At 50.0% G+C, this 22,191-nt stretch overlaps 1 protein-coding gene across 1 annotated transcript in view; it reads right to left on the reverse strand.

Moving 5' to 3' along the window:
- PKP1 (plakophilin 1) overlaps window positions 1–17,543 on the reverse strand; it is a 49,663-nt gene extending 32,120 nt beyond the window's left edge. Inside the window, exons 1-2 of the mRNA XM_003823039.5 lie at window positions 16,950–17,543; window positions 6,820–6,923 (exon numbers count right to left, since the gene is read on the reverse strand). Of these exons, the coding sequence (XP_003823087.4) occupies window positions 6,820–6,923; window positions 16,950–17,151 (306 nt within the window). The 5' untranslated portion in view covers window positions 17,152–17,543. The remainder of the gene's footprint in view (window positions 1–6,819; window positions 6,924–16,949) is intronic.
- Window positions 17,544–22,191: the final 4,648 nt, after the last annotated feature.

Raw genomic sequence — 22,191 nt, forward strand, 5'->3', positions numbered from 1 at the left:
CTCAGTTCAAAGCTCAGCTCCTCCAGGAGCCGATCCCGACTTCCTGCACCTGGAGCTTGCCCTTGGAGGACACCACTTGCATTTGTTCACTGGAACCGTGTCCTCCTCCCTTTGCAAGCCCATGCTGCTGACATGGGGCCATTCTCTGACTTCTCTCCCCAAAAGAGGGACACAGAAGCCAGACGTCAGAGTTACAAGGAGGTGGTCTGAGCCACCATCTAGTCTTGCTGATGATAAGCCTGAGGCCCAACAGAAGAGGAGTCCCCAACACAGTCACGGGGAACCAGCCCTCACACCAATGTTTCTTCCTTTTCTCCACATTCTCTCTGGGCTCTAAAGGGGCCTCCCTGGCTTACCCAGTCCTCAGCCAGGAGGCAGAGCCTCAACTCACCTGCCATGGAGGAGAGAGCAAGCCCAGAAAGGAAGCTCCCCGAGCTCAGCCCAACCCTAAGGGCAACAGAAGCTTCTTAGGGGAAGCAGAGCCACTCTGATGGACTGTGGCTTAGAAAGGAGGGCCCCTCCCAAGGAGTACCCAGACACCAATGTTTGCCATAGGCTTCTCCTTCAGTTTAATACAGGGAGTGTCCCAGTGGCAGCAGTTTGTCTGTGAAAGCACACGGCATGCTCCTTCCACAGGGAGGGGTGCCCCTGGAGCCGGCCCGCCCGCTCCCGCTCACTCGCCTCCATTTTCTCTCAGAGGCACATTCTGTCCCTTGGCAAGTAGGATCATTGCCTCTTCTTGTTGGGGTGAGAGCCTGGGGCCCTTGTAGGACCCTCCTATCTCCCAGGGCTGGGTGGGGGTGAGTCATGAGCTGGCAGCGGGGACACTGAGTTGGCAAACACATCAATTGCTCCCTCTTGGAGCAGGATCCATGCCTGCCTGGGAGTAGGAGGCTGTGGTCTACTATCAGTCCCTCACCTGGACTTTTCAAGAAAAGACGAGAGGCCCGGCAGGCACTGCCAAAGGAACCCAGCTCATACACCTAGAAAGTGGCATTTGGAGCTGAGACACATGGTTTGGAAAGAGGGAGTTGGGTCTGTTTTAAGTTAGGGTAGTTACTCAGCAGAGCTACTTGTTAAGCATCAGTTTCCCTGTCTGTGAAGCTAAAGTAAATGAAGTCCTACCATCTTTCCATCCTGTTGCAAGGGCTAATTAACTGCTGTTTTCCTGGTGGCTGGAGTGCTCAGATGAAAGCAAAGAGGAAATTAAGAAGCTTTTATCCATCTGTAGGCTTGAAGCAAAAATCTGGGCTGGAGGAATTAACACTACCTCTGACCCTGGAGGGACCAGCACACAGACTTTAGCTCCCTGTAGCTACTCAGAGTCAGCTCTCAAGCCACATGCAACCCTAAGTGAGTCCTTGGCTGTGCTTTAGTCCAATTGCCTTGCTCCATAGTTGAGAAAGCCAGGGTCTAGAGAGGTGAAGTCCACTCCAGATCCCTCAGTTTTTAGCAGCCCAGCTGAGACTGGAATCCACGCCTCCCACTGCTGATCTGGTATGTCACATCCATAAACTTCATACTGCTCTTTGAGATAGGAATTTTCATCCATTTCAGAGATAAGCAAGCTGAGGTTCAGCTAGATTAAGAACTTGACTAGAGTCACACAGCTAGTTAAGGAGCAGACTTGACTAAGAGTCACATGGCTAGTGAAGTTCCTGGCCAAAGTCCAGGGCTTATTCCTCCATACCGGGCTGTCTCTGGGCATGGCCTCTGTTGACTGCGGATTGGTAAGGACAGTCCGTTTCTGCTGCTGCTAGGGTAGGAGTCCTACCGTGTTTCTCCCCGGCAGCCCCTCTGCAGTACCTGGCCCATGGCTCTGCCCTTGTGGACACTCGATTAGCATGGCTGTGACTGAGGGTGAACCACCAACCTGGGGAGCACTGTGCTTGGCTTTCCCATCCCCTGCTGGAGTGTGATGCAACCCCAGTCCTCTCATCTGTAACAGAGGCTTCATCCACATTTCTTCAGGTCTAGGGTGGCCAAGATCAGTTCTCCTAAGGGTAAGGGCCCCTAGCACATTGTCCACAAGACTCTGTCACAATGGGATCGTCAAATACAGACATATCAGTTAGGCAAGTACAACTGAGAAGAAGCTGGAAGAAAGATTTGCTAGTAAGTCCTGCGTTAAAGAGGAGAAATGGGGTCAATGAATAGGACAACGCCAAGACAAAGACAGAATTCTCCCTTGTTATATTCTGGGAGTTCTCACTCTTAGGCATGCCAGGCTGGATTTAACTGAGTGATTCAATGTGGCAGTCACCATGGTCACCCTGTTCCAGACCTCCCTCTGATGATGCCTCAGTGGTTTTCCTCTCTACTGATTAGATCCTGAGCAGGGTGGTGTAGGGCAATCCGCCACCTAAGAACTTTTTACTTGGTAGGACTCCCAGAAGAAGTGCTCAGGGTGCACTTCTTGATTTAAAAATAAGTAAACCCTTTGGAGCTGAAGATGATAGACAAAAGGAGTGTCATCTTAATCTGGAACCATTCCCTGGAAATCAAAATTGTCCACACGCCTCAGCTTCATTGAGGACAAACCCATGGGATCAAGGCCTGTTTTCAGCTTTGGAGTTGACGGGCTGTGCCTTTCCATGGCTCCAGCTCTCTATTCCCCGCATCCTCGTCTTTGCTGACCCAGAGGAAGATATTGAAGGGATATATTACAAGGACAACTAAGATGGGACAAAAATCCTCCTTTTCTCACCAGAAATGCTGCAGCCTAAAGTAATTCTGCTGGGTCCCTAGCCTAGGAGAGGAGCACGTAAAGGAGTGTTGTTTTCATCACAGGAATGAGTGGGGAGACATGGTGACGGAGGGTTGCCAGATTTAACAAATAGATAGACGGGGCATGTAGTTATATTTGAATTTTACATAAACAACAAATAATTTCTAAGTTAAGACATGTCTCAATTATTGTATTTTGTTGTATTTTATCTGGTAACCCTGCCCTGAAACCCATTAATGCTTATACCCAAGTGAACCCAGCCTGAGTCTAGGAAGGGAAAAACAGAGCCTCTCTCCTGCCTCTTTTGAGCTAGGCTGACTCCCCATGGTGAGAGTAGGCCTGGTTGGAGGGGATGGGAAGGGAGGAAATGGAGGGATTCAGACTCATGAGTGTCTTGCAGATCCCTAAACTTTAGTGTTTAGTGTTTAGTTGTAACGTTCAAATATTGAGATTGTGGAAACCCACAGAATGGCAGTCATAAGAAGTGCAAATGTCTGGGGTAATGAAAACAAACTCCACTAGGTTAGGAGTTAGGAGGTCAGAGATCTAGTCCGCTGTACCAGTAACCAGCTGTGTGGCCTTCAAGGAGTAATTTCTCCTCTCTGGGCCTGCATTTCCTCAACTGTAAAATGCAAACAGTGTTGGGCTCTAATATTCTACAGGTTTGGTGCTGAGAACCAGAACAGCATAGCTGAGTATGCAGCTGAGAAACCAGGCAGCGAGGCTAAAACCTGCCCCATCTTTTGCTCCATCTCACCAGCTGCTTCCTCTCCCTGAGGTCTGTGGGGCTCTGAGGTTCCAACATTGTCCTCCAGCAGATCCTTCTGCCTGAAGGAGGAGGAGGCTGGCGTGGCCAGCAGAGAGCAGAACATGGACTGGGCCAATGACTTTCTTTGGAGCAGTCTTTTATTTTCCTTAAGCCCCTAGATGCTTTTTGTGTGTCACACTATCTTTGTTTTAAGTTTTATTTTATTATAAGACAGCCTCTCTACGTTCAATTTGTGATGTGAATAATCACAGATTATAAATAATATGATGATTGTTTTTTAATTACAAGGCTATTATTGATATAGACTATAAGGTAAAACTATAAGGTATGACCATTGCTTTTTAAATATTTTTAGAGCCTTCTTTTTGGAATTGCCTACAGATCCTTTACATATTTAAATGAGATATGTACAGGAGGTGACAAAGCTTTGCTATTTGAGAATGGTTTGATATTTAGAACTAGAGCCAGATCTGAGGAGTGAGGTGCTCCAAGTGAGTAATATTGTTTCTGGTCAAACCCAGGTCATGACAATAAAGAAATGAGACTGGTTTTCTTGTCTGGCTCTTGAACTGATGCTGAAGACAGTTCTGAAATTTTAGGGGTTCTAGAAATATTCTGAGCAATGGCAGTATTGGTGTTATGCTCCAGTACAGAAACTAATGCCTTTATCTTATTTGTCTGTTGACCTCTGTGCTTCTAACTTGACTGCAGGTTCATTGAGGGCAAAGTCAGATTCTTTTCAACTGCGTTTCTGTAGTGCACCTCACTCACTGCTGTGCCCCAGCAATTGCTCAATACAAGTTGGCTGACCGAGTGAATATAAAGTATCTACAGCAAATGATCCTTCATCAGCTCTCAGAAGCTCCTGAAAATATGCTGATGATGCTTGTGCAGACAAACTACACCCTCCTCCCCACCCTCCCTGCCTTCTGCTGCCATATTGGTTTCACCAGAGGGGAGGAATAACATCGTCCTGTGCCAGTTGTACCATCCATGGGAAAATCCCACGGACATAGGATTATCTCATGCCACAGATCTCTATTGCCTTTTCGCCTGCTCTCCTTCTCCTTATGTCTGGACCCCGTTTGGTTTTGCCCAGGTTTCATCTGATTATATGTCTGGCTCCAATATCAATTATTCCACTTCCTCCCTACTTGGCCTCCTCCCTCTGCCAAATCTTCATGTGTGCTCAGTTCTCCCCTCTTCCCACAGCCTCTCCTGAACTGAAAGGAGATGGGACGTGCCTCAGCAGCTACCCTGCCATGAGTCATGTCTGCAGTCCTGCCAGCGAGGGAGTAAGGAGGGTTGGGTCTTAGGGTGGGGAGAAGGAAAGAGATTTTCACTGGTTGTCAGGAAATGGGCACAGGGAGGGGTGAGGACAGTTTGGGAGCATTAAAAGCTAGTGAGATGACTGAGGACTGAGTTAATTAACTAGAAGTGAAATGTTCAACATGGGCCAAATGAAGATTTTTTTTTTTTCTTTAGAAACACCTTCTCCGAAAGAGTTCCTTTACAGTTCTTGGTTACAAATTTCCATGGTTACATTACCCATTTGATAATACTTCACAGTTAATGTCATCTGATATCAACCCGTGAGTGAAGTAGACACACGAGTATCATCATTCCCTTTTTATGGATGAGAAAACTGAGGCCCAGAGAAATTAAACTATCTAAAGTCACAGAGCCAGAGAGGGGCAGAACTAGGACTAGAACCTAAGCCTCCTAAGCTCTGAACTGGTAATGTCATTTAAGTAAAGACACGTACCATCTGTACTGTCAGCATAATCATCCATTCTGGCTGCTGGTGCAGTGATCTGCCTTCCTTGGGTTTCATCTAATCCCTTTATGCTGCATTCCTAAGCCATTTTCTCAATTTGGTCATCACCCTTTGTATCAAAGCCCTTTTATTCACATCTGTGCTTGATCTGTCAGTTTACCGGGCTCAGTGTGCTGGGTTTATTTTGCACTAAGAATGTCATTTGCCATCAAGAATCAGGAAAAAAGCGAGGGAAGTAAATTCACAGCAAATCTAGTTAATTGTCTCCTTTCATCCCCAAGCTGTAATATGTAAGAAAGACATAGCCTCCAAAATTAGCCCCCAAAAGAACTCAGGAATGGAAGAATCAAGCAAATGACAAAAGAACACCAAACTCATAAACTCCTCACCCTCTCCTCTCCCCAGGACCCAGGACCTTTGACAGTCAATCAGGAGTGATATTTGTGAGACATCTGTGTCTTAAAGCAAATGCTGCTGCATCCTAAGGCCCCACCAAGACAGAACCGGAGATTCCCACAGAAAAGCAGCCTTTAATCCCCATCTGACAATGTCTTGAGGGCCTTACAAAAGAATTCCCAAGAATAATGCAGGCTAATGTTGCATCAGCGAAAGTAAATGAAAGTCATAGAATTTGGAGGCTAGGAGAAACCTTGGGTGTCATCTAGCCCAGTACTCCTGACTTTAGAGCAGCAGAAAATTCCTGCACTGGCTGGTGTGGTTGTATCCTGAGCATCTACTGCAGTGCTTGTCACAGAATTAGGGCTCAATAAATATTTGTTCAGTAAATGGATAGATGAAGTATAGTGGATTGAGATCACTTAGAAAGCAGACAGAGCCAGGATTACAGGATCTAAAATAACCTCTATCCATGTTAATTTAACAAATAATCTTAAGAATTATTGTAATCTTTTTTCATGTACATTAGTTCATTTAATCCTGAAAATGACCCCAGAAGTTCTTTGTTATATCCACTTTCCATGTGAAGAAGCTGAGTCCCAAAGTTTGAAGTAACTTGCCCAAAGCCACATCTCAGTGAGTAGCAGAGTTAAAATTTGAACCCAAATGTGTCTGGGTTGTCAGGGAGGCTCCATTCTAGCATGCAGTGTCATATGCAGGAGTCAATGCAGTGGACATGTTCTCTTGGCTCTTTGACCATAGGCACGGAATGAACAGAGATGACCCTTTAGGATTTTCCTAGAAACATCTAAACTGGTCCATTAATAGACCTCAAGAATGCAAACATTTCCCAAATCCATGATCAAATCAGACCTACTGGGAAATGGACTTGTTTTTAAATGCCTTTTAAAAATGCTTTTCCTAAAATATTATCATTTGAGACATTCAAAAATATCCAGTCAGCCCAAACGAGAGCCACCTATGAAACAATGGCCAAGTCAACAGACCTAGTCAGAGTTGATGAGCCTCAACTCACGGACCAAAGCCTACATCACTCTTTTTAGCAACTGGTGCAGGTTTTCTCCACTATAAACCTCAAACCATCCCCATAAGTACTCCAGGTCTTTTAGGATGGAAGCAGTTCCTTACCGGATATCCCCATGAGCCATTCCCTGCCTGGAACTTGGAGTAGTAGCTGCTCCTGCTGGTGGTCCCATAGTTGTAATTGTCAGCCAAGCCATCATACATGGAACCTAGAGGAGAAAGGAGGGGATTAGGACAGGGATGGCCATGATCTTCATCCACCCCTGTTCCTCAGGGCATCACTTCTGCATCCAGGTCCACTATGCCCATGGAGGAGACCAGGTCTGAGCTCCTGGAGGAGAAGGTGGGGAATGTCATCTCCATCTATCTCCACATCCTCCGCAGCCGGGACCAAGGGAAGGGCTACCACAGACTCCTGCAGGGACAGCTCTAAAACTCTCATCTGTCCCCTTCCTGGGAGCCCAGTGGCTCCACTGCTGCTTGGGTAGGTTAACACCTACAGGTCAGGACTTGGTCTGGAGGGCCTTGGAGCACGGCCATTCCAGCCCAGGGAATCATCACTCCATGTTCCACAAGGATAAGATTCCCACTCAGGGGAGACAGGCAGGATCCCGACATTCCCAGTCTAGCAGCAACAGCTGATTAGAGATTGATTCAGGACAGGACTCTGGATTCAAATCTCAGCCCAGCCCCTACCAGTGACCAAACTTCCTCCCATTCTTTCACCTCTAACATGCTCTGGCTGGTGAAGGGGGAGCAGCGATCAACCTCAAAGGCCCAGTGAGGATTAATTAATGTTTTCGGAGTGCGTGGAGACCCACAAATGACAGGCTCCACAGGAGGACAGAGTGTCATTAGGGTTATTAGTGGCAAAGTGGCTTTGCATCACAGAAAACAGAACTGGATTTGGGGCTCCTAGTGGGGCCACCCCCTCCTCTCCCTTTCACTGGCCAGCAGGGACACCCTAAGGGACAGCCTCGACTCTGCACAAGCTGGTCTGTTCACTGTCCTGCTGTCCTTGAAATATGGCCAATGGTGACAGGCTCACCACTTTACTCACATCTCCCTCCATGACAAACCTGCCTTCCCTCCTCAGCCACTACCTTCTAATCTTGCTCATCTTTTGAAGCCAAGCTCAAGACCTCACCCACTCCAGGAAGCCCTTTCTGATCAGCTCTGCACAAGGCAATCTCTCCTGCCTCTAAACACATACTGTCCTGCTCTTGGTAGCCCAAGTCTCATTCTGCCCTGCGTCCTATTCCCTCAGCTATACTAGGAGCTCCACGAGGAGCAAGCCACGGCTCCGTGGCCTGGCCCACAGTCTTGTTAAGTGATGGCCTTGGGGGATGAAGGTGAGTGGGATCCAGTGAGAGCCTCCTAAGAGGGATATGCACTCCTTTTCTCTAAAGCGATGGTCAGACTCCCCCATCGGAAACTCTGTCTGGGGGGAAGAGAGTTGGGCAGTGATCTCACCCGGCCAAGGTAGCTCCTCCCCATCTGCCACACCCACTTAGGCTCCCCAGCCATTGCCTGGGGGAGCAGGGCTGGAAAATCTCAGCTGGGAGTAGAGGGAATAGCCAAGGGGCAGCTTTGGAATGAGGCAGGGATCCCCACCTGGTACCACCTCCCCTGTCCAGCGCCAGGTCACCACCCACAGCCCACAGCAGAGAGTGCTGCCCGATTCTCTGCACCCTTCCATCATGGACATTAGGGGTCTCAAGCTGTGTCTGCCACAGCTTGAGGTGGGGCCTAGCGGTGTTGATATTGGTCCTGGTTCTGGCACCTGGGCAAGTCACTTGCTCTCTCTGATCCTCAGTGTCCTTTTCTGTCAAAAGAGAGGGTTGGCCTCTTACCTCCCATAGGCCCCGTACAGTTCCACTGTCCTGTGGTGGTGTGATGATAGTGACACGTGCCTGACTGCATTCAGAGGAGCCGACTCCTCCTCTCCAGAGACACAGCTCAGCTTACAAGGAAGAAGGGCAGACATCAAAGGCCACACTACCGCCTCGTTTGCCACCTGCCTCAGGGTCCTCTGAGAGGCCTCCCCTATACTCCAGGCCCAGCCCTGACTCCAGAAGGGCCATCCGCCTATGAGCAACATCCTGGGACTCTGCCATGTGGCCCATTGAACCTCTGGCTTCTTCCAAGCTCCCTGTAGAGTGCACACAGCTCTTCCTCCACCTTTCTCCAGCAACCACTCCTCTGGCAAGACTGTCCTTATCAGGAAGAGGCTGGAGGCAATCTCATGGGCTCAGTCACTCAGGACTGGTGCTCCTAAGGAAGGGGGCTGCAGCCAGGCACACTCATAGTCAGGACCCTAGGTGGCCAACCGCCAGGTCTTGTCTGCCTCCCTTCCACCCAGCCCACTTCAATCATTCTTCCAAGGTTTGATAGGATAGAGTTCATTTGGCTCTGGCCCTGTAAGCAGGTATTTCTCACCAAAGGTCAGGTGTGGGTCAGTCAGCTGCTTCTGGGTGGAAAATTTGGGGTGGTAACAGACAGAACTCTATGGAGCACCGGGGAGGCCTCCTGCTATGAGAAGCAGCCCCGGGGGGCTTGCACCAGGGCCTTCTTGCCCGTGTTCTGGGAGAGAACCTGTCAGCATGATGCTGCTCTCCCCCTGGGTCATCAGACGAACCATCTCCTCCTGCCACACCCTGCACTGGCCTGCCTCCCTCTCATACACTCTTCTCTGTGTGAAGGTAGAGGCCTCTCTGCCATGGAGGTGGCAGTGGACACACAGACACATGGAGGGAGAGGCCAGAATGCCCTACAGTTCCCAAAGCCAGTCCCCATGTCCAGCATGAACTCTGGTAAAGGCAGGTGTGACTGTCACTCACCTGTGGCCTGCAGGCCCTTCCAGGCAGTTCCTGAAGGCATCTCCTAAGACCTATCTGTAGTTGGGGTCTGCTTGGCTCTGGTGAGAATGAGGGTAACATCACACCTACCTGCACTGCTAATCTGGCAGAAGGTGACAGTATTTGGGGCGGAGGTGGTGAGAGAGGGGAAAAGTCCATAGTTGTCACACACCTGAAATCACAGCTCGCAGTGTGCCAGATAACCAAGGAGTACTGGGGGCAGGTGTGCTCTGTCTGTAAGAGTACTGCTCCCACAACAAAAGTGATTTTCCCTCTCTTGACCCTGGGGTGTCTGACTGGTAAGCAATGCCCTCTAAAAGTCAAGTTCAATAGCAAGAGCATGGGCTTCTAATGAGTGTAATGGTGCTAGCTCACTCTTCCACTTGGTCCCCGATGTCTCTAGAATGCACTTCTAGGAAGCCTTTCCTGATGAATGACGCCTACTCCCATCTCCATCTCACGCCCATACAAGTCTCCACCACCATGTACTTTGGACACTCTCTGAAGTGTGAACCATGTCTTTCTTTCCCTGGGACCTTGAGTTCAGGGCATTGCCCCAGCTGGGTCTGGGCCTGACTGGCTTGAGCTGGCTCTTTGCGTCAATGACCTCTTCTCCCTTGCCCAACCCTTGTGGTGAACGTGCTCTGATGCCTGGTGCTTAGAGGCTTAGAATGGGGTCAGGCTCTCCTTCCACTCAAAGAGGTCCCTGGTGAGTGGGGTAAACTAGGAAGAGAGGAGGGCTGCTGCAGCTCTCAAATACCCAAGGCCACCTCCTTGAGGAGGATTCTTAGTTCCTGGGGAATGGGGGAGGGGCTAGTTCCCAGCTCACCCCACAGAATCACTCCTACCCTCCAGCTAAGCATCTGCTTTGCCCCTCTTCTCCCCATATGGGTATATGCAGCATGAGCAGGGATATGGTGGCTTCTCAGTGACACTGACAGTGTGCCCAACCTGTGTGCCATCCTCAGGAAGCATCTGCCCACCCACAGAACCCCAAGGTCAAGGAGCAAGTGCCTCAGAGCATCTGCCACTTTCCCAGGTATACAAGCAACACAACCTGCTCTGTCCACATAGCTCGTCCGATTTTACATCCGCGTTTTAGGGTGTAAAACCATCCCAGAAAATCTACCGCTCAGGTCACCAGTGTCCTGGCACACTGCTTCCCTTTGGTGCCTTAGACAACGACAGGCTGATTCTTTCTTGTGTCATCAGTGCAACTCAAGCTTTCTCGCCTCAAAACCTTTGAAACTGGAGGCAGCTCCTTCTTTAGGATGAGTGGAAATCTCTCTCCAGTAGGGGCAGGTGAGCCTTTACAGGGATGACTCATCCTCTTCCACCTCCAAGCTTTCAAATAGGTCACACTTACTGCACCTGAAACATCCTTTTCTTCTTCTCCAACCCTCCCCCTGCATTCAAAACCTTGCACAAAAATCAGCTTCTCCTAAAGATGACCCCACCCAGCTCTGAGCACTCCAAACTTGCCAGCATAACCATGTCAGCACTCAATCCAGCGGCTGACTCTGCACTGGCTTGTGGGCTCCTTGGAATGTGGCTTCTGTACACTCTGTGTGTGTGTGTGTGTGTGTGTGTGTGTGCACTCCTCCCAGAAGGTAGGGCCTGGGTCTCCCCAACCAAGCTGGGAGCTCCCTGAAGCAAGGAATCTTCACCTTTGGTAGATCCACACTCCACACCCCCAATCCCAGGCCCAGGTTCTACATAGAGAAGGCTCTCAGGACATCAGCCTTCCTGCAGACAGAGGTCATAGGGAAATCCGCTTTTTCCACTTTCCCTCCCCTCAAATCCTTCTCCTTCGTCACAGGGCAAGCTGCTTGGAACACATTCTTGCTGACTCTGTCTCCCTTAAGGCCGATACTTCTTCTAGCATATTCTACATTTGAATAAAGCCCACCTGTCCTTCAGCATGAAAAGCTTGAGAAAGGAAGCTCATTTTCTTTTAGTCTTGAAAATGCCTTTACTTCACCCTCTGAAATCTCTTTCACCCATGGTGCCCAGAAAAGCTAGGCCCACAGCAATAGGAATTTAAATGAGATAACAAGAACTGCCAGGAAGCTACTGCTGAGAGAATACCCTCGGAGGTGTTTCGGAGTGGGCAGGAGTGGACTGTGTCTGCAGGATGGTTCCTGCTCCTGGAGAGAGGACTGGGCTGGCCAGCCTCCTGCCCCCTCTGCTGGGCTGCTGGGAGCACCGTGGACATGCCTCCCCAACTCGGCAGCTTCTAGGAGATGGGGAGGGCAAGGAGTTCAGCACAGCCTCACCGGGCACTTTGGTGTGGCTCTTGACCTTTTCCTGGGTGTACGTACTGAACAGAAATGCTGAAACAAACTGGGTTGCTGTGGCCTGTGTTCTCTCTTCTCCCTCTCCAGCCCATGTGACTCCCTCAGGCTCTGCTGGGACACGTTCAGACCTAGCTCTGCCACAATCCTGCTGCTCTTTCAGCAGATCTGTTCATGGCCACCACCAAGCCTGAGGACTGGGCAGAGCATGGGAGCATCCTGTGGGGACAGGATGGGCGTGAGGGGGCAGGGTGGTGGGTTAGAGTGGGCAAGGGCTGATGGGTTCAGGTGGGGTTCAGAGTCAAAGGCTCTCGCCAGCAACTCCTACATTAAGTGTGCGTGTGTGTGTGTGTATGAGAGAAAGACATGGGTGTATGTCATTGTATAGGGGTAATCCCCCATGCTGGATCTATGTGAATGAAGGACAGGGACTAGAACAGTGTTTCTCCAACTTGGCTACACATGAGAATCACCTGGGAGTTTCTGAAGCCCTGATGCCCGTGCCATCCTTCATACTCACTAAGTCAGAATCTCTGGGGGTGGGACTCACGCATTTGCGTTGTTTTAAATTTCCAGGTGATTCCAATATGTAGCCAAGTTTGAGAAGAGTGGATGAGAAGACTTTTTAATATGTTAGGATGTTTACAAGAGAGACACGATGAGTGGCATGCCTTGAGGGGAAGAGCTTTTTGGCAGAACAGCTGCTGGCAGTCTGGGCAAATGGTTTGCAGAGCTAGAGAGTTATAAAATCTATTTCCAAAGAGTGTTACCATTGCAAAGCACTTTGGAGATGATCTAATCCAACCTCTGACAGCTGCAGAGACCCAAAGAGAGGCAGCGACTTGTCCAAGATCGCACACCAGGTAGATGCCAGGCTGGGCTCCTGACACAGCACAGCTGCAAGGACACACATGTACACACACGTAACATAAGTGTGTGCATGTTATGTGTGTGTATGTGTGTGCATGTGTGGGTGTGTGGATTCATGTGTGGGGTGTATTGTGTATACATGCATATATGCATGTGTGACCTATGTGTGTATATATGTGTGTGCATGTGTCCAGCGTATGCCTAGAAGGAACTTCACATGAAGATATCTAACATTCCTCCATTTTATTTTGTTCAAACATTACACATCTTGTAAGGGTCATGGCCCATCGCAGAAGCGCTTCCCAGATTTCTAAACCTAGAACAATTGGTACATTGATACTTACAATGGTATGGGGTCGGGGGAGGAATTTGTACTTTTAAAAAATCTCTGTCAAGGAGCAGGATCCAGAGAAGCAGAATTTGCTGCGAAACACCCTAGAATACTCAGCATTTTTGCATGTGTTGTAACAGGCCAACGGAAATTCTGGCTAAAACTCCAACTTCAAGCCAAGGTACATTGTAAAGAAACAAGAATTGGTTCATTTGAAGTTTAATTGGTATGTTTCGCCAATGGAACAAGCTAAAGCACACATAGCCATTACCATCTGCAATCTCAGCTTCGGTCCCAAGAAAACAACCCCAGAAGTGATGCCTGTGGTCAGGAAAGGACAACTTTCTAGAAACTCTAACGAGCAGAACACTCGGGCAGAGGCTCATGCTGAGACATAGTCAAACACAAATACAAAAAGCCATCAAAGTGGGGGCTCCTGAGGCGAGCTCCTTCACTGTGCAGGCTGCGGAGTTCCTACAAGCATGCCCCCCTCTCCCCTGATGAGGGCTGAATAGACACAGGAACTACAGAAAGGGAGCAGGCACCTCCCCTGGCCCAATGTTGCCTCCAGCCCCTATCTCTGATCAGAGAGAAATAGAGGCTTAGCAATTTTAGATGGGAAACAGTACTTCTATGAAGAAGGGAGAAAGAGAATTTCAGGCCAAAGGCTGAAATAAAAAATCACAGATGGCTAAGCAGGCAGTGAGACAAAGCAGGCAATGGTGCTGGTGTTGTTAGGACTTCCCTGGAAGGAGACAGGACAAGTGAAAGGAAGCTCCTTTCACTGAGCTGGGTATGATCTGTATTCACAGCGGCGGGGGAGCGCTTGGGTTAGGGCAAGTGAGATTCAGGTTCAGCTTTAGGAAGAGATTCCAAGTGAAGTTATAAAGATCTGGAAGGTGGATAAGTGTTTCCTTCCCCCATCCTCAGGGAGGTCGTTTCCCTGGCAAAGATATTTTGCTGGGTGGTGACATCCCCCTCAGTTTCCCCTTGCCTCCCACACAGTCTGGGAAGAAAAGGAGGCCAGACACCCTGAGGCACACAGGGACAGCCTGAAAACACAGGGGAGCAATACTTCAGGGGCCGTTCAAGATGGGTAGGCAGGTTCAGAGCAACCTCCTTCTGCAAGGTCTCCAGGCCATAGAGGCCACCTTCTTCCTGCCCGGGGCCTTCATGACCAGGGCAAGGTGCCTGTCTGATCTGTGGCATTTCAGGGAGGGCATGAGTGCAGACAGGCATTTTGTGACAGGCTCCAGGGGCCCTTCCTCGAGTCCTCGGTGGCTCAATACTCCCTCAGTGACAAGAGAGAAAAGAGCACTAGTGGAGAGGAACTGAGAAGCCACTTCTATCACAGGACCAAGGATGGCTGGTCCTGACTGTCCTTCCTGGGGTACAAGGAGCAGTGGCTACTCTTCCAGGCAACCTGTGGGGTATGGTTGGCCCTTCTTAACTAGGGAAATTTTGGATGGGATTCAAGGGGCTCAAGAAGACCCTAGGTAAACTGACTCTGCTCTTGGAAGAGACTAAACAAGAATTTGAATCTGTCCAGGGGGCGAGGGAAAACGCCTGGGGCATGGTCCTTCCACAGCTACCAGCTCATTCCATTCCAGGAACCAAGGCAGGCTCCTGACAGGTAAACCAGCATAAGAAAGAGGGAGCAGAGTGAGTAGAGGTGGCCGCAGAGCAAATAGGGGACGCTTGGGTGTTTCTGATGGAGAGGACAAGGAAATCTGATGAAAACTAAGCCAGATAAACCAGAAACACCAGCTCCAAGTGACCAAACCGCCTCTTCCAGCAAGGATGCCTCTGGGGAAATCAGCCTCCTTTAGGAACCTCCGCAGAGTCTGAGGGTAGAGGGGACACGCCCACAGGGCTAGACCTTGGAGTTTCTGGAGAGGTAGCCATCAGCATCAACCCTCCCCCAGTGAAGCCCCCTGGGGGACCTTGGGAGGAAAAACAAAGAGGGAACAAAGGAGACCTTATCAGATAGAAGTTCCCCACAAAGACCAAGCCCAGAAAGTGCACTTCTTGCTGACAGACACTCAGCCAATATCCCGATAGGTGGGAGGAAAAAGGGGTCCTTGGGGCACCCAGGGCCGGTTTGAGTTTTCTGGAGTTGTGAGCCAAGAGCTCAGGCTGGGATGGAGTGGGAGTGGGAAGGGGACAGCCAAGTCTTGTGCAGAGAGGAGAGTAGGTTGAGCTGTGCTCTGGGCTGTAGCCAGAAATGGGGGCACTTTGTTCTTCCAAACCTAATTCTAAAGAGGCTAGGAGGCACCTACCAAGGCACCAAATAAAAGGGAAGGAGGCAAGTGCTCTGGAGGCGGCATGATCTTGAGTGGAAATGTGAGGAGAGGAGCCTGGAGCCCACACAAAGGCAAAGAGCACACAGAGAAGCAAAGGCCTTTAGGTCTGGGGCCCAGGAAGTCCTCTGCCGGCCATTTTCCTTCCCTCGGCTCTACAAGGGGCCACTCAGGAATGGGGGCTAGGGAGTAGGTGGGGGGACAGAAGCCACAGGTAGAAAGTGTGAGGTGTGTGTGTGTGTGTGTGTGTGTGTGTGTGTGGTGGGAGAAGGGCCAGGGTTGGTTTCTTTTGTCTCCTTCCACCTTATTACCCCCTGCCCCTCACTCTCTCCTAAGGCCTGTCTTAAATACATAAGTCTTGGTTGACCTGTACTGGTTGGTAGTGGGTAAAGTCTTATTAGCATTTTACTAAACTTAGCTAAATAAAATAAGTAAATAAATAAACAAGTGGAATCTTTGCTCACTTGTGTGTAATTCTTACCAGGCATCCTTTGTATTAAAGTGTTTATTTGGTCTATAAGCTCTCCCCTGTCAGCTACCGCCCCTTCCTCCTTGAGTTTCCTGGGTGCTGCCCCTTTCTCCCAGGTTCCCCAAGTCATGGGATCTGGCCTCTCAGAGGCTGGAGGAGGGGGTGCCAGGCCCGGGATCCAGCTTGGAAAAGTGCCCGTGAGGGTTCAGCTGGAGGTCTCCCTGGGGCCCAGGGGGATTTCCAACCTGCCATTCCTTACTCTCCCCATGAGACACTTGTTTCTACCTAAGCTGGGTGGGGTAAGAAGAATCCAGTGGGAAAGAGGATTTCTGCATTGGCTATTCGGGAAAGAAAGCATCCCTGACCCCCTTTCCCGTCGTCAAGGGACCCGCTGGCCCTGAGGCGGCCTTCCAACTAGGCTAGCCTCTTTCAGGAGGCTCCTCGATAAAGTGCCCTGGAGTTCCAGGCCCTCGTCCCTGCTCCCTGTGCCACTTCCCCGTCCCGCAGCGCCCCTCCTGAGCTGCACTCCTGTCTCAGCTACTCCCTCACCCCGCTCGCGGATACACATGCGCGGCCCCACAGGGAAAGGGGTTCCCCTTGGCCTGGACGCTGGGCATCGGCCTCCAGCTGAAGGCCAGGAGATCAAGCCCAGGAAGGGTGAAGGGTGGCCCACAACCGTTTGCGAGCGCGGGGACCATGGGCCCCAGGACAGCCGGGGCCAGACAGGATGCAGGGCAGATCCCTAGAGCAGCATCCGAAAGAGAAAGCCGTCCAGACCCAGAGCTCAGGGACAGGAGAACCGCTCGCGGGGGATCCTTAACCTCCTGGCACGCTGGGACATGCTCCTGGCTGTGTCCCGGTGAACCACCCATCCTTGCCCACTAGCGCGCCATCGAGCTCGTGGGGCCGTCGAGCCAGCCTCGGGTCGCGGTTACACCAGCTCAGAACCGGCTGGGAGCTCGGCTGCTCGCACTAGGCGCGTAGACCCTGCCTGGGGCCGGCAGCCCCTCGCCTCCCCTCATCCCCGGGGATGCGTGCGTCCCTTGGTCCCCGCCACTGGGCCAGGGTGCTCTGGAAAGGGGCGCACGGACCACGCGGGGGCCGAGCCTTTACCTCGATTGGAGTGGCTCAGGGTGGACGACTGGGAAGACTTGGACTTCTGCCGCTTGACGGTCATCATCACCTGCTCCTGCACGCGCTGCCTGCCAGACGTGCCTGTTTTCATCTTTTGGTCCGACGGCAAAGCCAACGTGGAGTTGTCCTGGTCCTGGAAGCATTCGTACGCCAAGGCGGTCTTGAGCGGCGAGTGGTTCATGGTGGCGGGAGGCGGGTGGTGCGCGGCCGGGGCCTAGGAGAGCAGAGAGGCGAGGCGAGGTGCGGTGCAGCGGGCGGGCAGGAGCGTGCTCTTCTCGCTCTCAGCGGCTCCCTACGGCCATAGAATGCGTGGTCCGCGTGAGGGCTCCCTGCAGCTGCTCCTGGCGCTTCCACCCTGGTTCGTCCCTCTCTGGCACTGGCGAGGCCCGCCCTCCGTCAGACAGGATATACCACCCCTGCCCTGCACCACCCACTCCACCGGGCCGCGCGCTGCTGCCGCTCAGACGCGGAGCTGCAGGGCACTGCTGCTGCGGAGCCAGCGCTCTTGGGGGCAGGGCTGCGAGTCCCCTGTGTGGGACGCTGGGCGCCTTCCTGCTCGCTCTTTTTTTTCTCTCCCTTCCCTCTCCCCATGAGCAAGAAACGTCGCAAGCCTTGAGGCCCCAGGGAGACGCCCCTCTGTCCTGTTCTGCCGGCTCACTGAGAAAGCATGTGCTCAGCTCAGGAACCGAGGGAGACCTCTCTCTAGGAAAGAAAGGAGTCTTTCTTGACCAGGCTGCCCAGGAGAGCCAGGCGTCCATCTCCCTCTGTACTGAGGTCATAGCAGAGACCAGCCCCGGCGGTGGAGGCTCCCGGGCTGATGGCAGAACCATAGCTCTTGCTCCAAAGGAGTGCTCCATCTTATGGGGGTAACCCAGTCTACTCTAAAGGAGCTTCCTCTGAAGAAAGTGGGGTAGGGGCAGTAAGGCCACATCAAGGAGCAGACTTGGGATATCAGACCACACAGTGGGTATGCCTTGGTAAAACCGGTGGTTATTTGTTGTTCATGAGTATACCCCGGAAAAACACCACGTGAACAGCGGATCGTCTCTGAAACTCCACTATAACCTCTAAAACAATGCCTGGCACACATAATATTAGGCACTTAATAAAAAATATTTTAAATAGGTGAATACATGAATGCTAGTTAATTTAAGGTAAATTAAATCTAACTCGGATCCTAACCAGATCCTCACTGAAAAATTGAAAAGCTGCTTTACCCTGAAATTTCACTCTGGACTTATTATTCTGGGGCCACTGTGTGCATTCCCCTATATACACTCACCCCTGGGGACACATGTGCAGTGAAGCTTTATTCATGTAGCATCCTCTCCAGGCGTGGAGGGAGCCCACATCAGTGAATTTGGTGTGTAACAGGAGCTGAGTGTTTTTTTTTTTTTAAGTATTTACTTTGATGGAAATCTTTCTAAAAGGTATCGCATTCTGTTTTGCCTCCTAAAGCAAACAACACTGAACATAGTTGCTGTACTTCTTGATGCCCTGGGTTTCTCATTCTGGACATCCATTACTGAACTGTGTAGTCGTGCTGTCCGGTCAATTTCTTAGTTTTGGGGCCTCCACCAGTGTGTGACACTATCACAGCCGTCACTCTTGCTGTCCTTTAAGGCTGCCGCTCACAGCTCACATGCTTTACTTTTAGTTTGCTCTTCTAATCTACAGAGGAAAGGACAATCAGAAATCTACTCTTTTTGGGAATTTTATGTCGAGGAAGGATCAAGAAGACTGAATGACTGTCTCAGGGACCACATGAAGGTCACTCACGCAACTCCTGAGATGTGGGTGTCACATGCGGGGAGCCCCAGCTTTCCCAAGGAAGGTATTCCTAGTAGCAATTTGCAGAGCAGATTATTGTAAAGCAGATTATAGTTTCCAATAGAAACAGTTTTATTATTGAGGGCGCTGTTCCTAAGAACTTGACCTCAAGTAAACCAGAGATGTGATCAAAAATATGTCATAGATGTGTACAAAACCCCTGTAAACCTCTATTATCACTTCATATTGTAAGATTCTGCCTCTAGCCATAGACCGCCAGGACTGGACAGAGCCTTGGACTTCATCCAGCCAAGCACTGCATTTCACTGATTAGGAAAGGAGGTAGCTTGCTTGCAATGCCCCAGTTAATATGTGGCAAAACCTGCATCCTAACCAGGCCTTGTGACTCCTGGCACAGTGCTCATTCTACCACATCATCCAGCTTCCCTTATAAAAGTCCTATAAAATGGACATTAAAGTACAGTGCACACTGATTATATAAGGGCCCCAATGTACTGTAAAGTATACACGGCAGCATATAAAAATACAATTCTATTGTATCACACATTTGGCCTATCTAAAACCTAATATGCTAGCCATAATAAATGTTAATTACATCTTTAAATAACGATAATTTTCCTATTCTAGGATATAGAAGGGCCCTGAAGGAGGGGATTAGAGTAGCTCATCTTCCTATAAAAGGCAAGTCCGTGGAAGCAGAACTGATTATCTTTAAAATTGTTTCCAGGTATGAAGTTCAGTTTTTCTAGCTACTTCTCTACTATGTTAATATTGACATTATTTTGACATATTGATAGCAATAGCATTTACTATGCTCCTCCAAACACCATGCCTACCAACCAGGCATTTTTATGAGCCCTGTACACGAACCACATCATTTAAATCCTTACAATGACCCTATGAGGTGGGCACCATCACCCTTCTTTTTCAGATGAGGTAACTGAAGTTCCATGAGGCCACCCAGCTGGCAACAGGCAGACAAGGCAACTGCAATCCAGAGCTGGACACTCAGTGGCAGTGCCAGGCTGCCGCCTCGAGATTTCTCTGTGACAAGCAGATCCTTCTCTGGACAGGTATTTTAACAGCATCCATTCCCATCACAGGGCATGAAAGTCAGGCCAGCTGCGTTCCTGATCTAGTTGTGTCACTAACTAGCTTCATGTTAGACAAGTGCCTTCCTCCGTCCCTTGCACCAATCTACAAAGAGAGCGGGTAAACTTCGTGGCTCCTAAACTCCACTCTAGCCCCAACATTCTATAATTCTGTCGATTGTGGGGATTTGTAGGGCAGGACATCTTGAATCAGGCCCTTCTGACAGAGGAGGAGAGGAAAGAGAAGTCAGGTTACACATTCTGGGCCACGGTGAGGGAGATATACTCAGGCTGGGAGGATTGGTTTGGGGCTCAGGTATATGGTTTTGAGCCAGCAGGCCAATGCTATTTCCATAATCTCTCTCTTTCCTGCCTGCCTGAGCCCCACCCTATGTGGGGCCTGTCTCAGAAATCAACCAGCAAGGAGGCTAACACTCCTAAAGTGAAGAAAAGATGTCAAGGAGGCACAGTCACATGATCCCGGCTCTGAAATGGCATGCTTTCAGGTGACTGTCAGAACATATATTTAGATGTTAAAATTCTAATGGATATGGGTTAATTTTGGCTTGGAAGGTGTTGGGGGTGATTAGGGGGAAGCATCCTGAAAGAAGTTAATTTTGACTTGATTCTGAAATAAGATGAGTATATTTTCATCCTCAAAGGAATGAGTATGAACGGGCTTCTAATTCTCTTTGCTGCCTCCTTAGAGCATTAAGTGTGACCCAGATTTCACTTTCAACATTCTGGCTCCCAGACTTCATATCCTGTCATCTCTATGTTTGTTAAAAAGTGAAATATGAGTTCATTTACTCAACAAGTATTGACTGAGCATCTGCTATGTGACAGACCTTGTCCCAGGTACTAAGGATACAATGGTGAGGAAGACAAAGTTCCTGCTCTTACAGAATTTACACTCTGTCACTCTCGCTCTGTGCAGTGGTGTGTCTTGACTCACTGTAACCTCTGCCTCCCGGGTTCAAGCAATTCTCCTGCCTCAGCCTCCTGAGTAGCTGGGATTACAGGTGCGCACAACCATGCCAGGCTGATTTTTGTATTTTTAGTAGAGACAGGCTTTCACCATGTTGGTCAGGCTGTTCTCAAACTCTTGAACTCAAGTGATCCACCCACCTCGGCCTCCCAGAGTGCTGGAATTACAGGCATGAGCCACTGTGCCTGGCCTAGAGCTTATTTTCTACAGGAGAGAAGGAGAAGGCTGGGCCAGGAGTGGGTGGGGGCTAGCCCAAGGAAGGCTGAGAGGAGGTCTCTGGGGCTCCTGCTGCTTCTATGAGTGTCTGGGCTGAATCTTCTCCCTTCTCAGTTTCCAGCCCCCCAAGTGAGGGGACCACCTCTAGCTGAGCCCCTCACTGACGCAAACACCGCAGGAGCATGGAAGAGGTAGGTTTTCTTCCTGGATCCCTGGGCTTGCTAGGTGGCCCCATCTTATTCAGCCCAGTCCCTCTGCAACTGAACTTCCTGGACAGCGGCCACGGGGCCAGCTCCCTATTGTGAAAGCTTTTCTGGATGACATCCTTTGGCCAGTTAGCAGACTCCTCAATGGCTGCTCAACTCAGGAATCTTATAACCTTCCCTGATGAACTCACACTGCCTCCTCCCTAGTCTCTAAATCGCCTCTGTCTTTTCTCCTGCATTATTTTGTTTTCATCCTAGCACTCACCCCATGCAGCCACCTGCCCCTTACCTTTGCATATTTGCTGTTCCCTCTGTGTGGAGCACTGTCAGTCAGTCACTTAAATACGTACCGAGTGCCTAAAGGGGCTGGTATCACCATGTCAACCCTGGGGATACAACAATGAAAAAGACCAGATCTTGCTCTCATGGGGCATATGTTCTAAAGACGTAGACAAAGAGTCGATCTGTAAATGATTGCAAATTATATTAAATGCTATGAAGGAAACAATGAGCGGCTTAGAGGCTGCAGAGAGGGACAGCTTTAGCCATGGTGACCAGACTGTGACAGGCTGAGACTTGAAGCATGAGAGGCAGCTGCCCATCTCAGGAGTGAGGGAAGGGGCTCTGGGCAGAGGAAATGGTGAGTGTACAAGCCATGAACCTGGCATGTCTTCAGAACAGACAGACCAGGGAGACCAGGCAGGTGGGCACAAGATGGGCAGGCAGGCAGCACTGTCCTGTAAAGCTTTCTTGAATTATGAAAATGTTCCATCTCTGTGCCCGCTATTTAAATCAGTTCAAATTGTGTAAAGGAAACATTCAGTTCCTTAAATATACCAGCCTCATTTTAAGGGCTTGATAGCTACATGCTGCTAGTGGCCATTAAATTGGCCAGTGCAGGATCATGCTGGAGCTTGGAAACTTCTGTC

Source organism: Pan paniscus, chromosome 1 (genome assembly GCF_029289425.2).
Source record: "Pan paniscus chromosome 1, NHGRI_mPanPan1-v2.0_pri, whole genome shotgun sequence".
Lineage (NCBI taxonomy): Eukaryota > Metazoa > Chordata > Mammalia > Primates > Hominidae > Pan > Pan paniscus.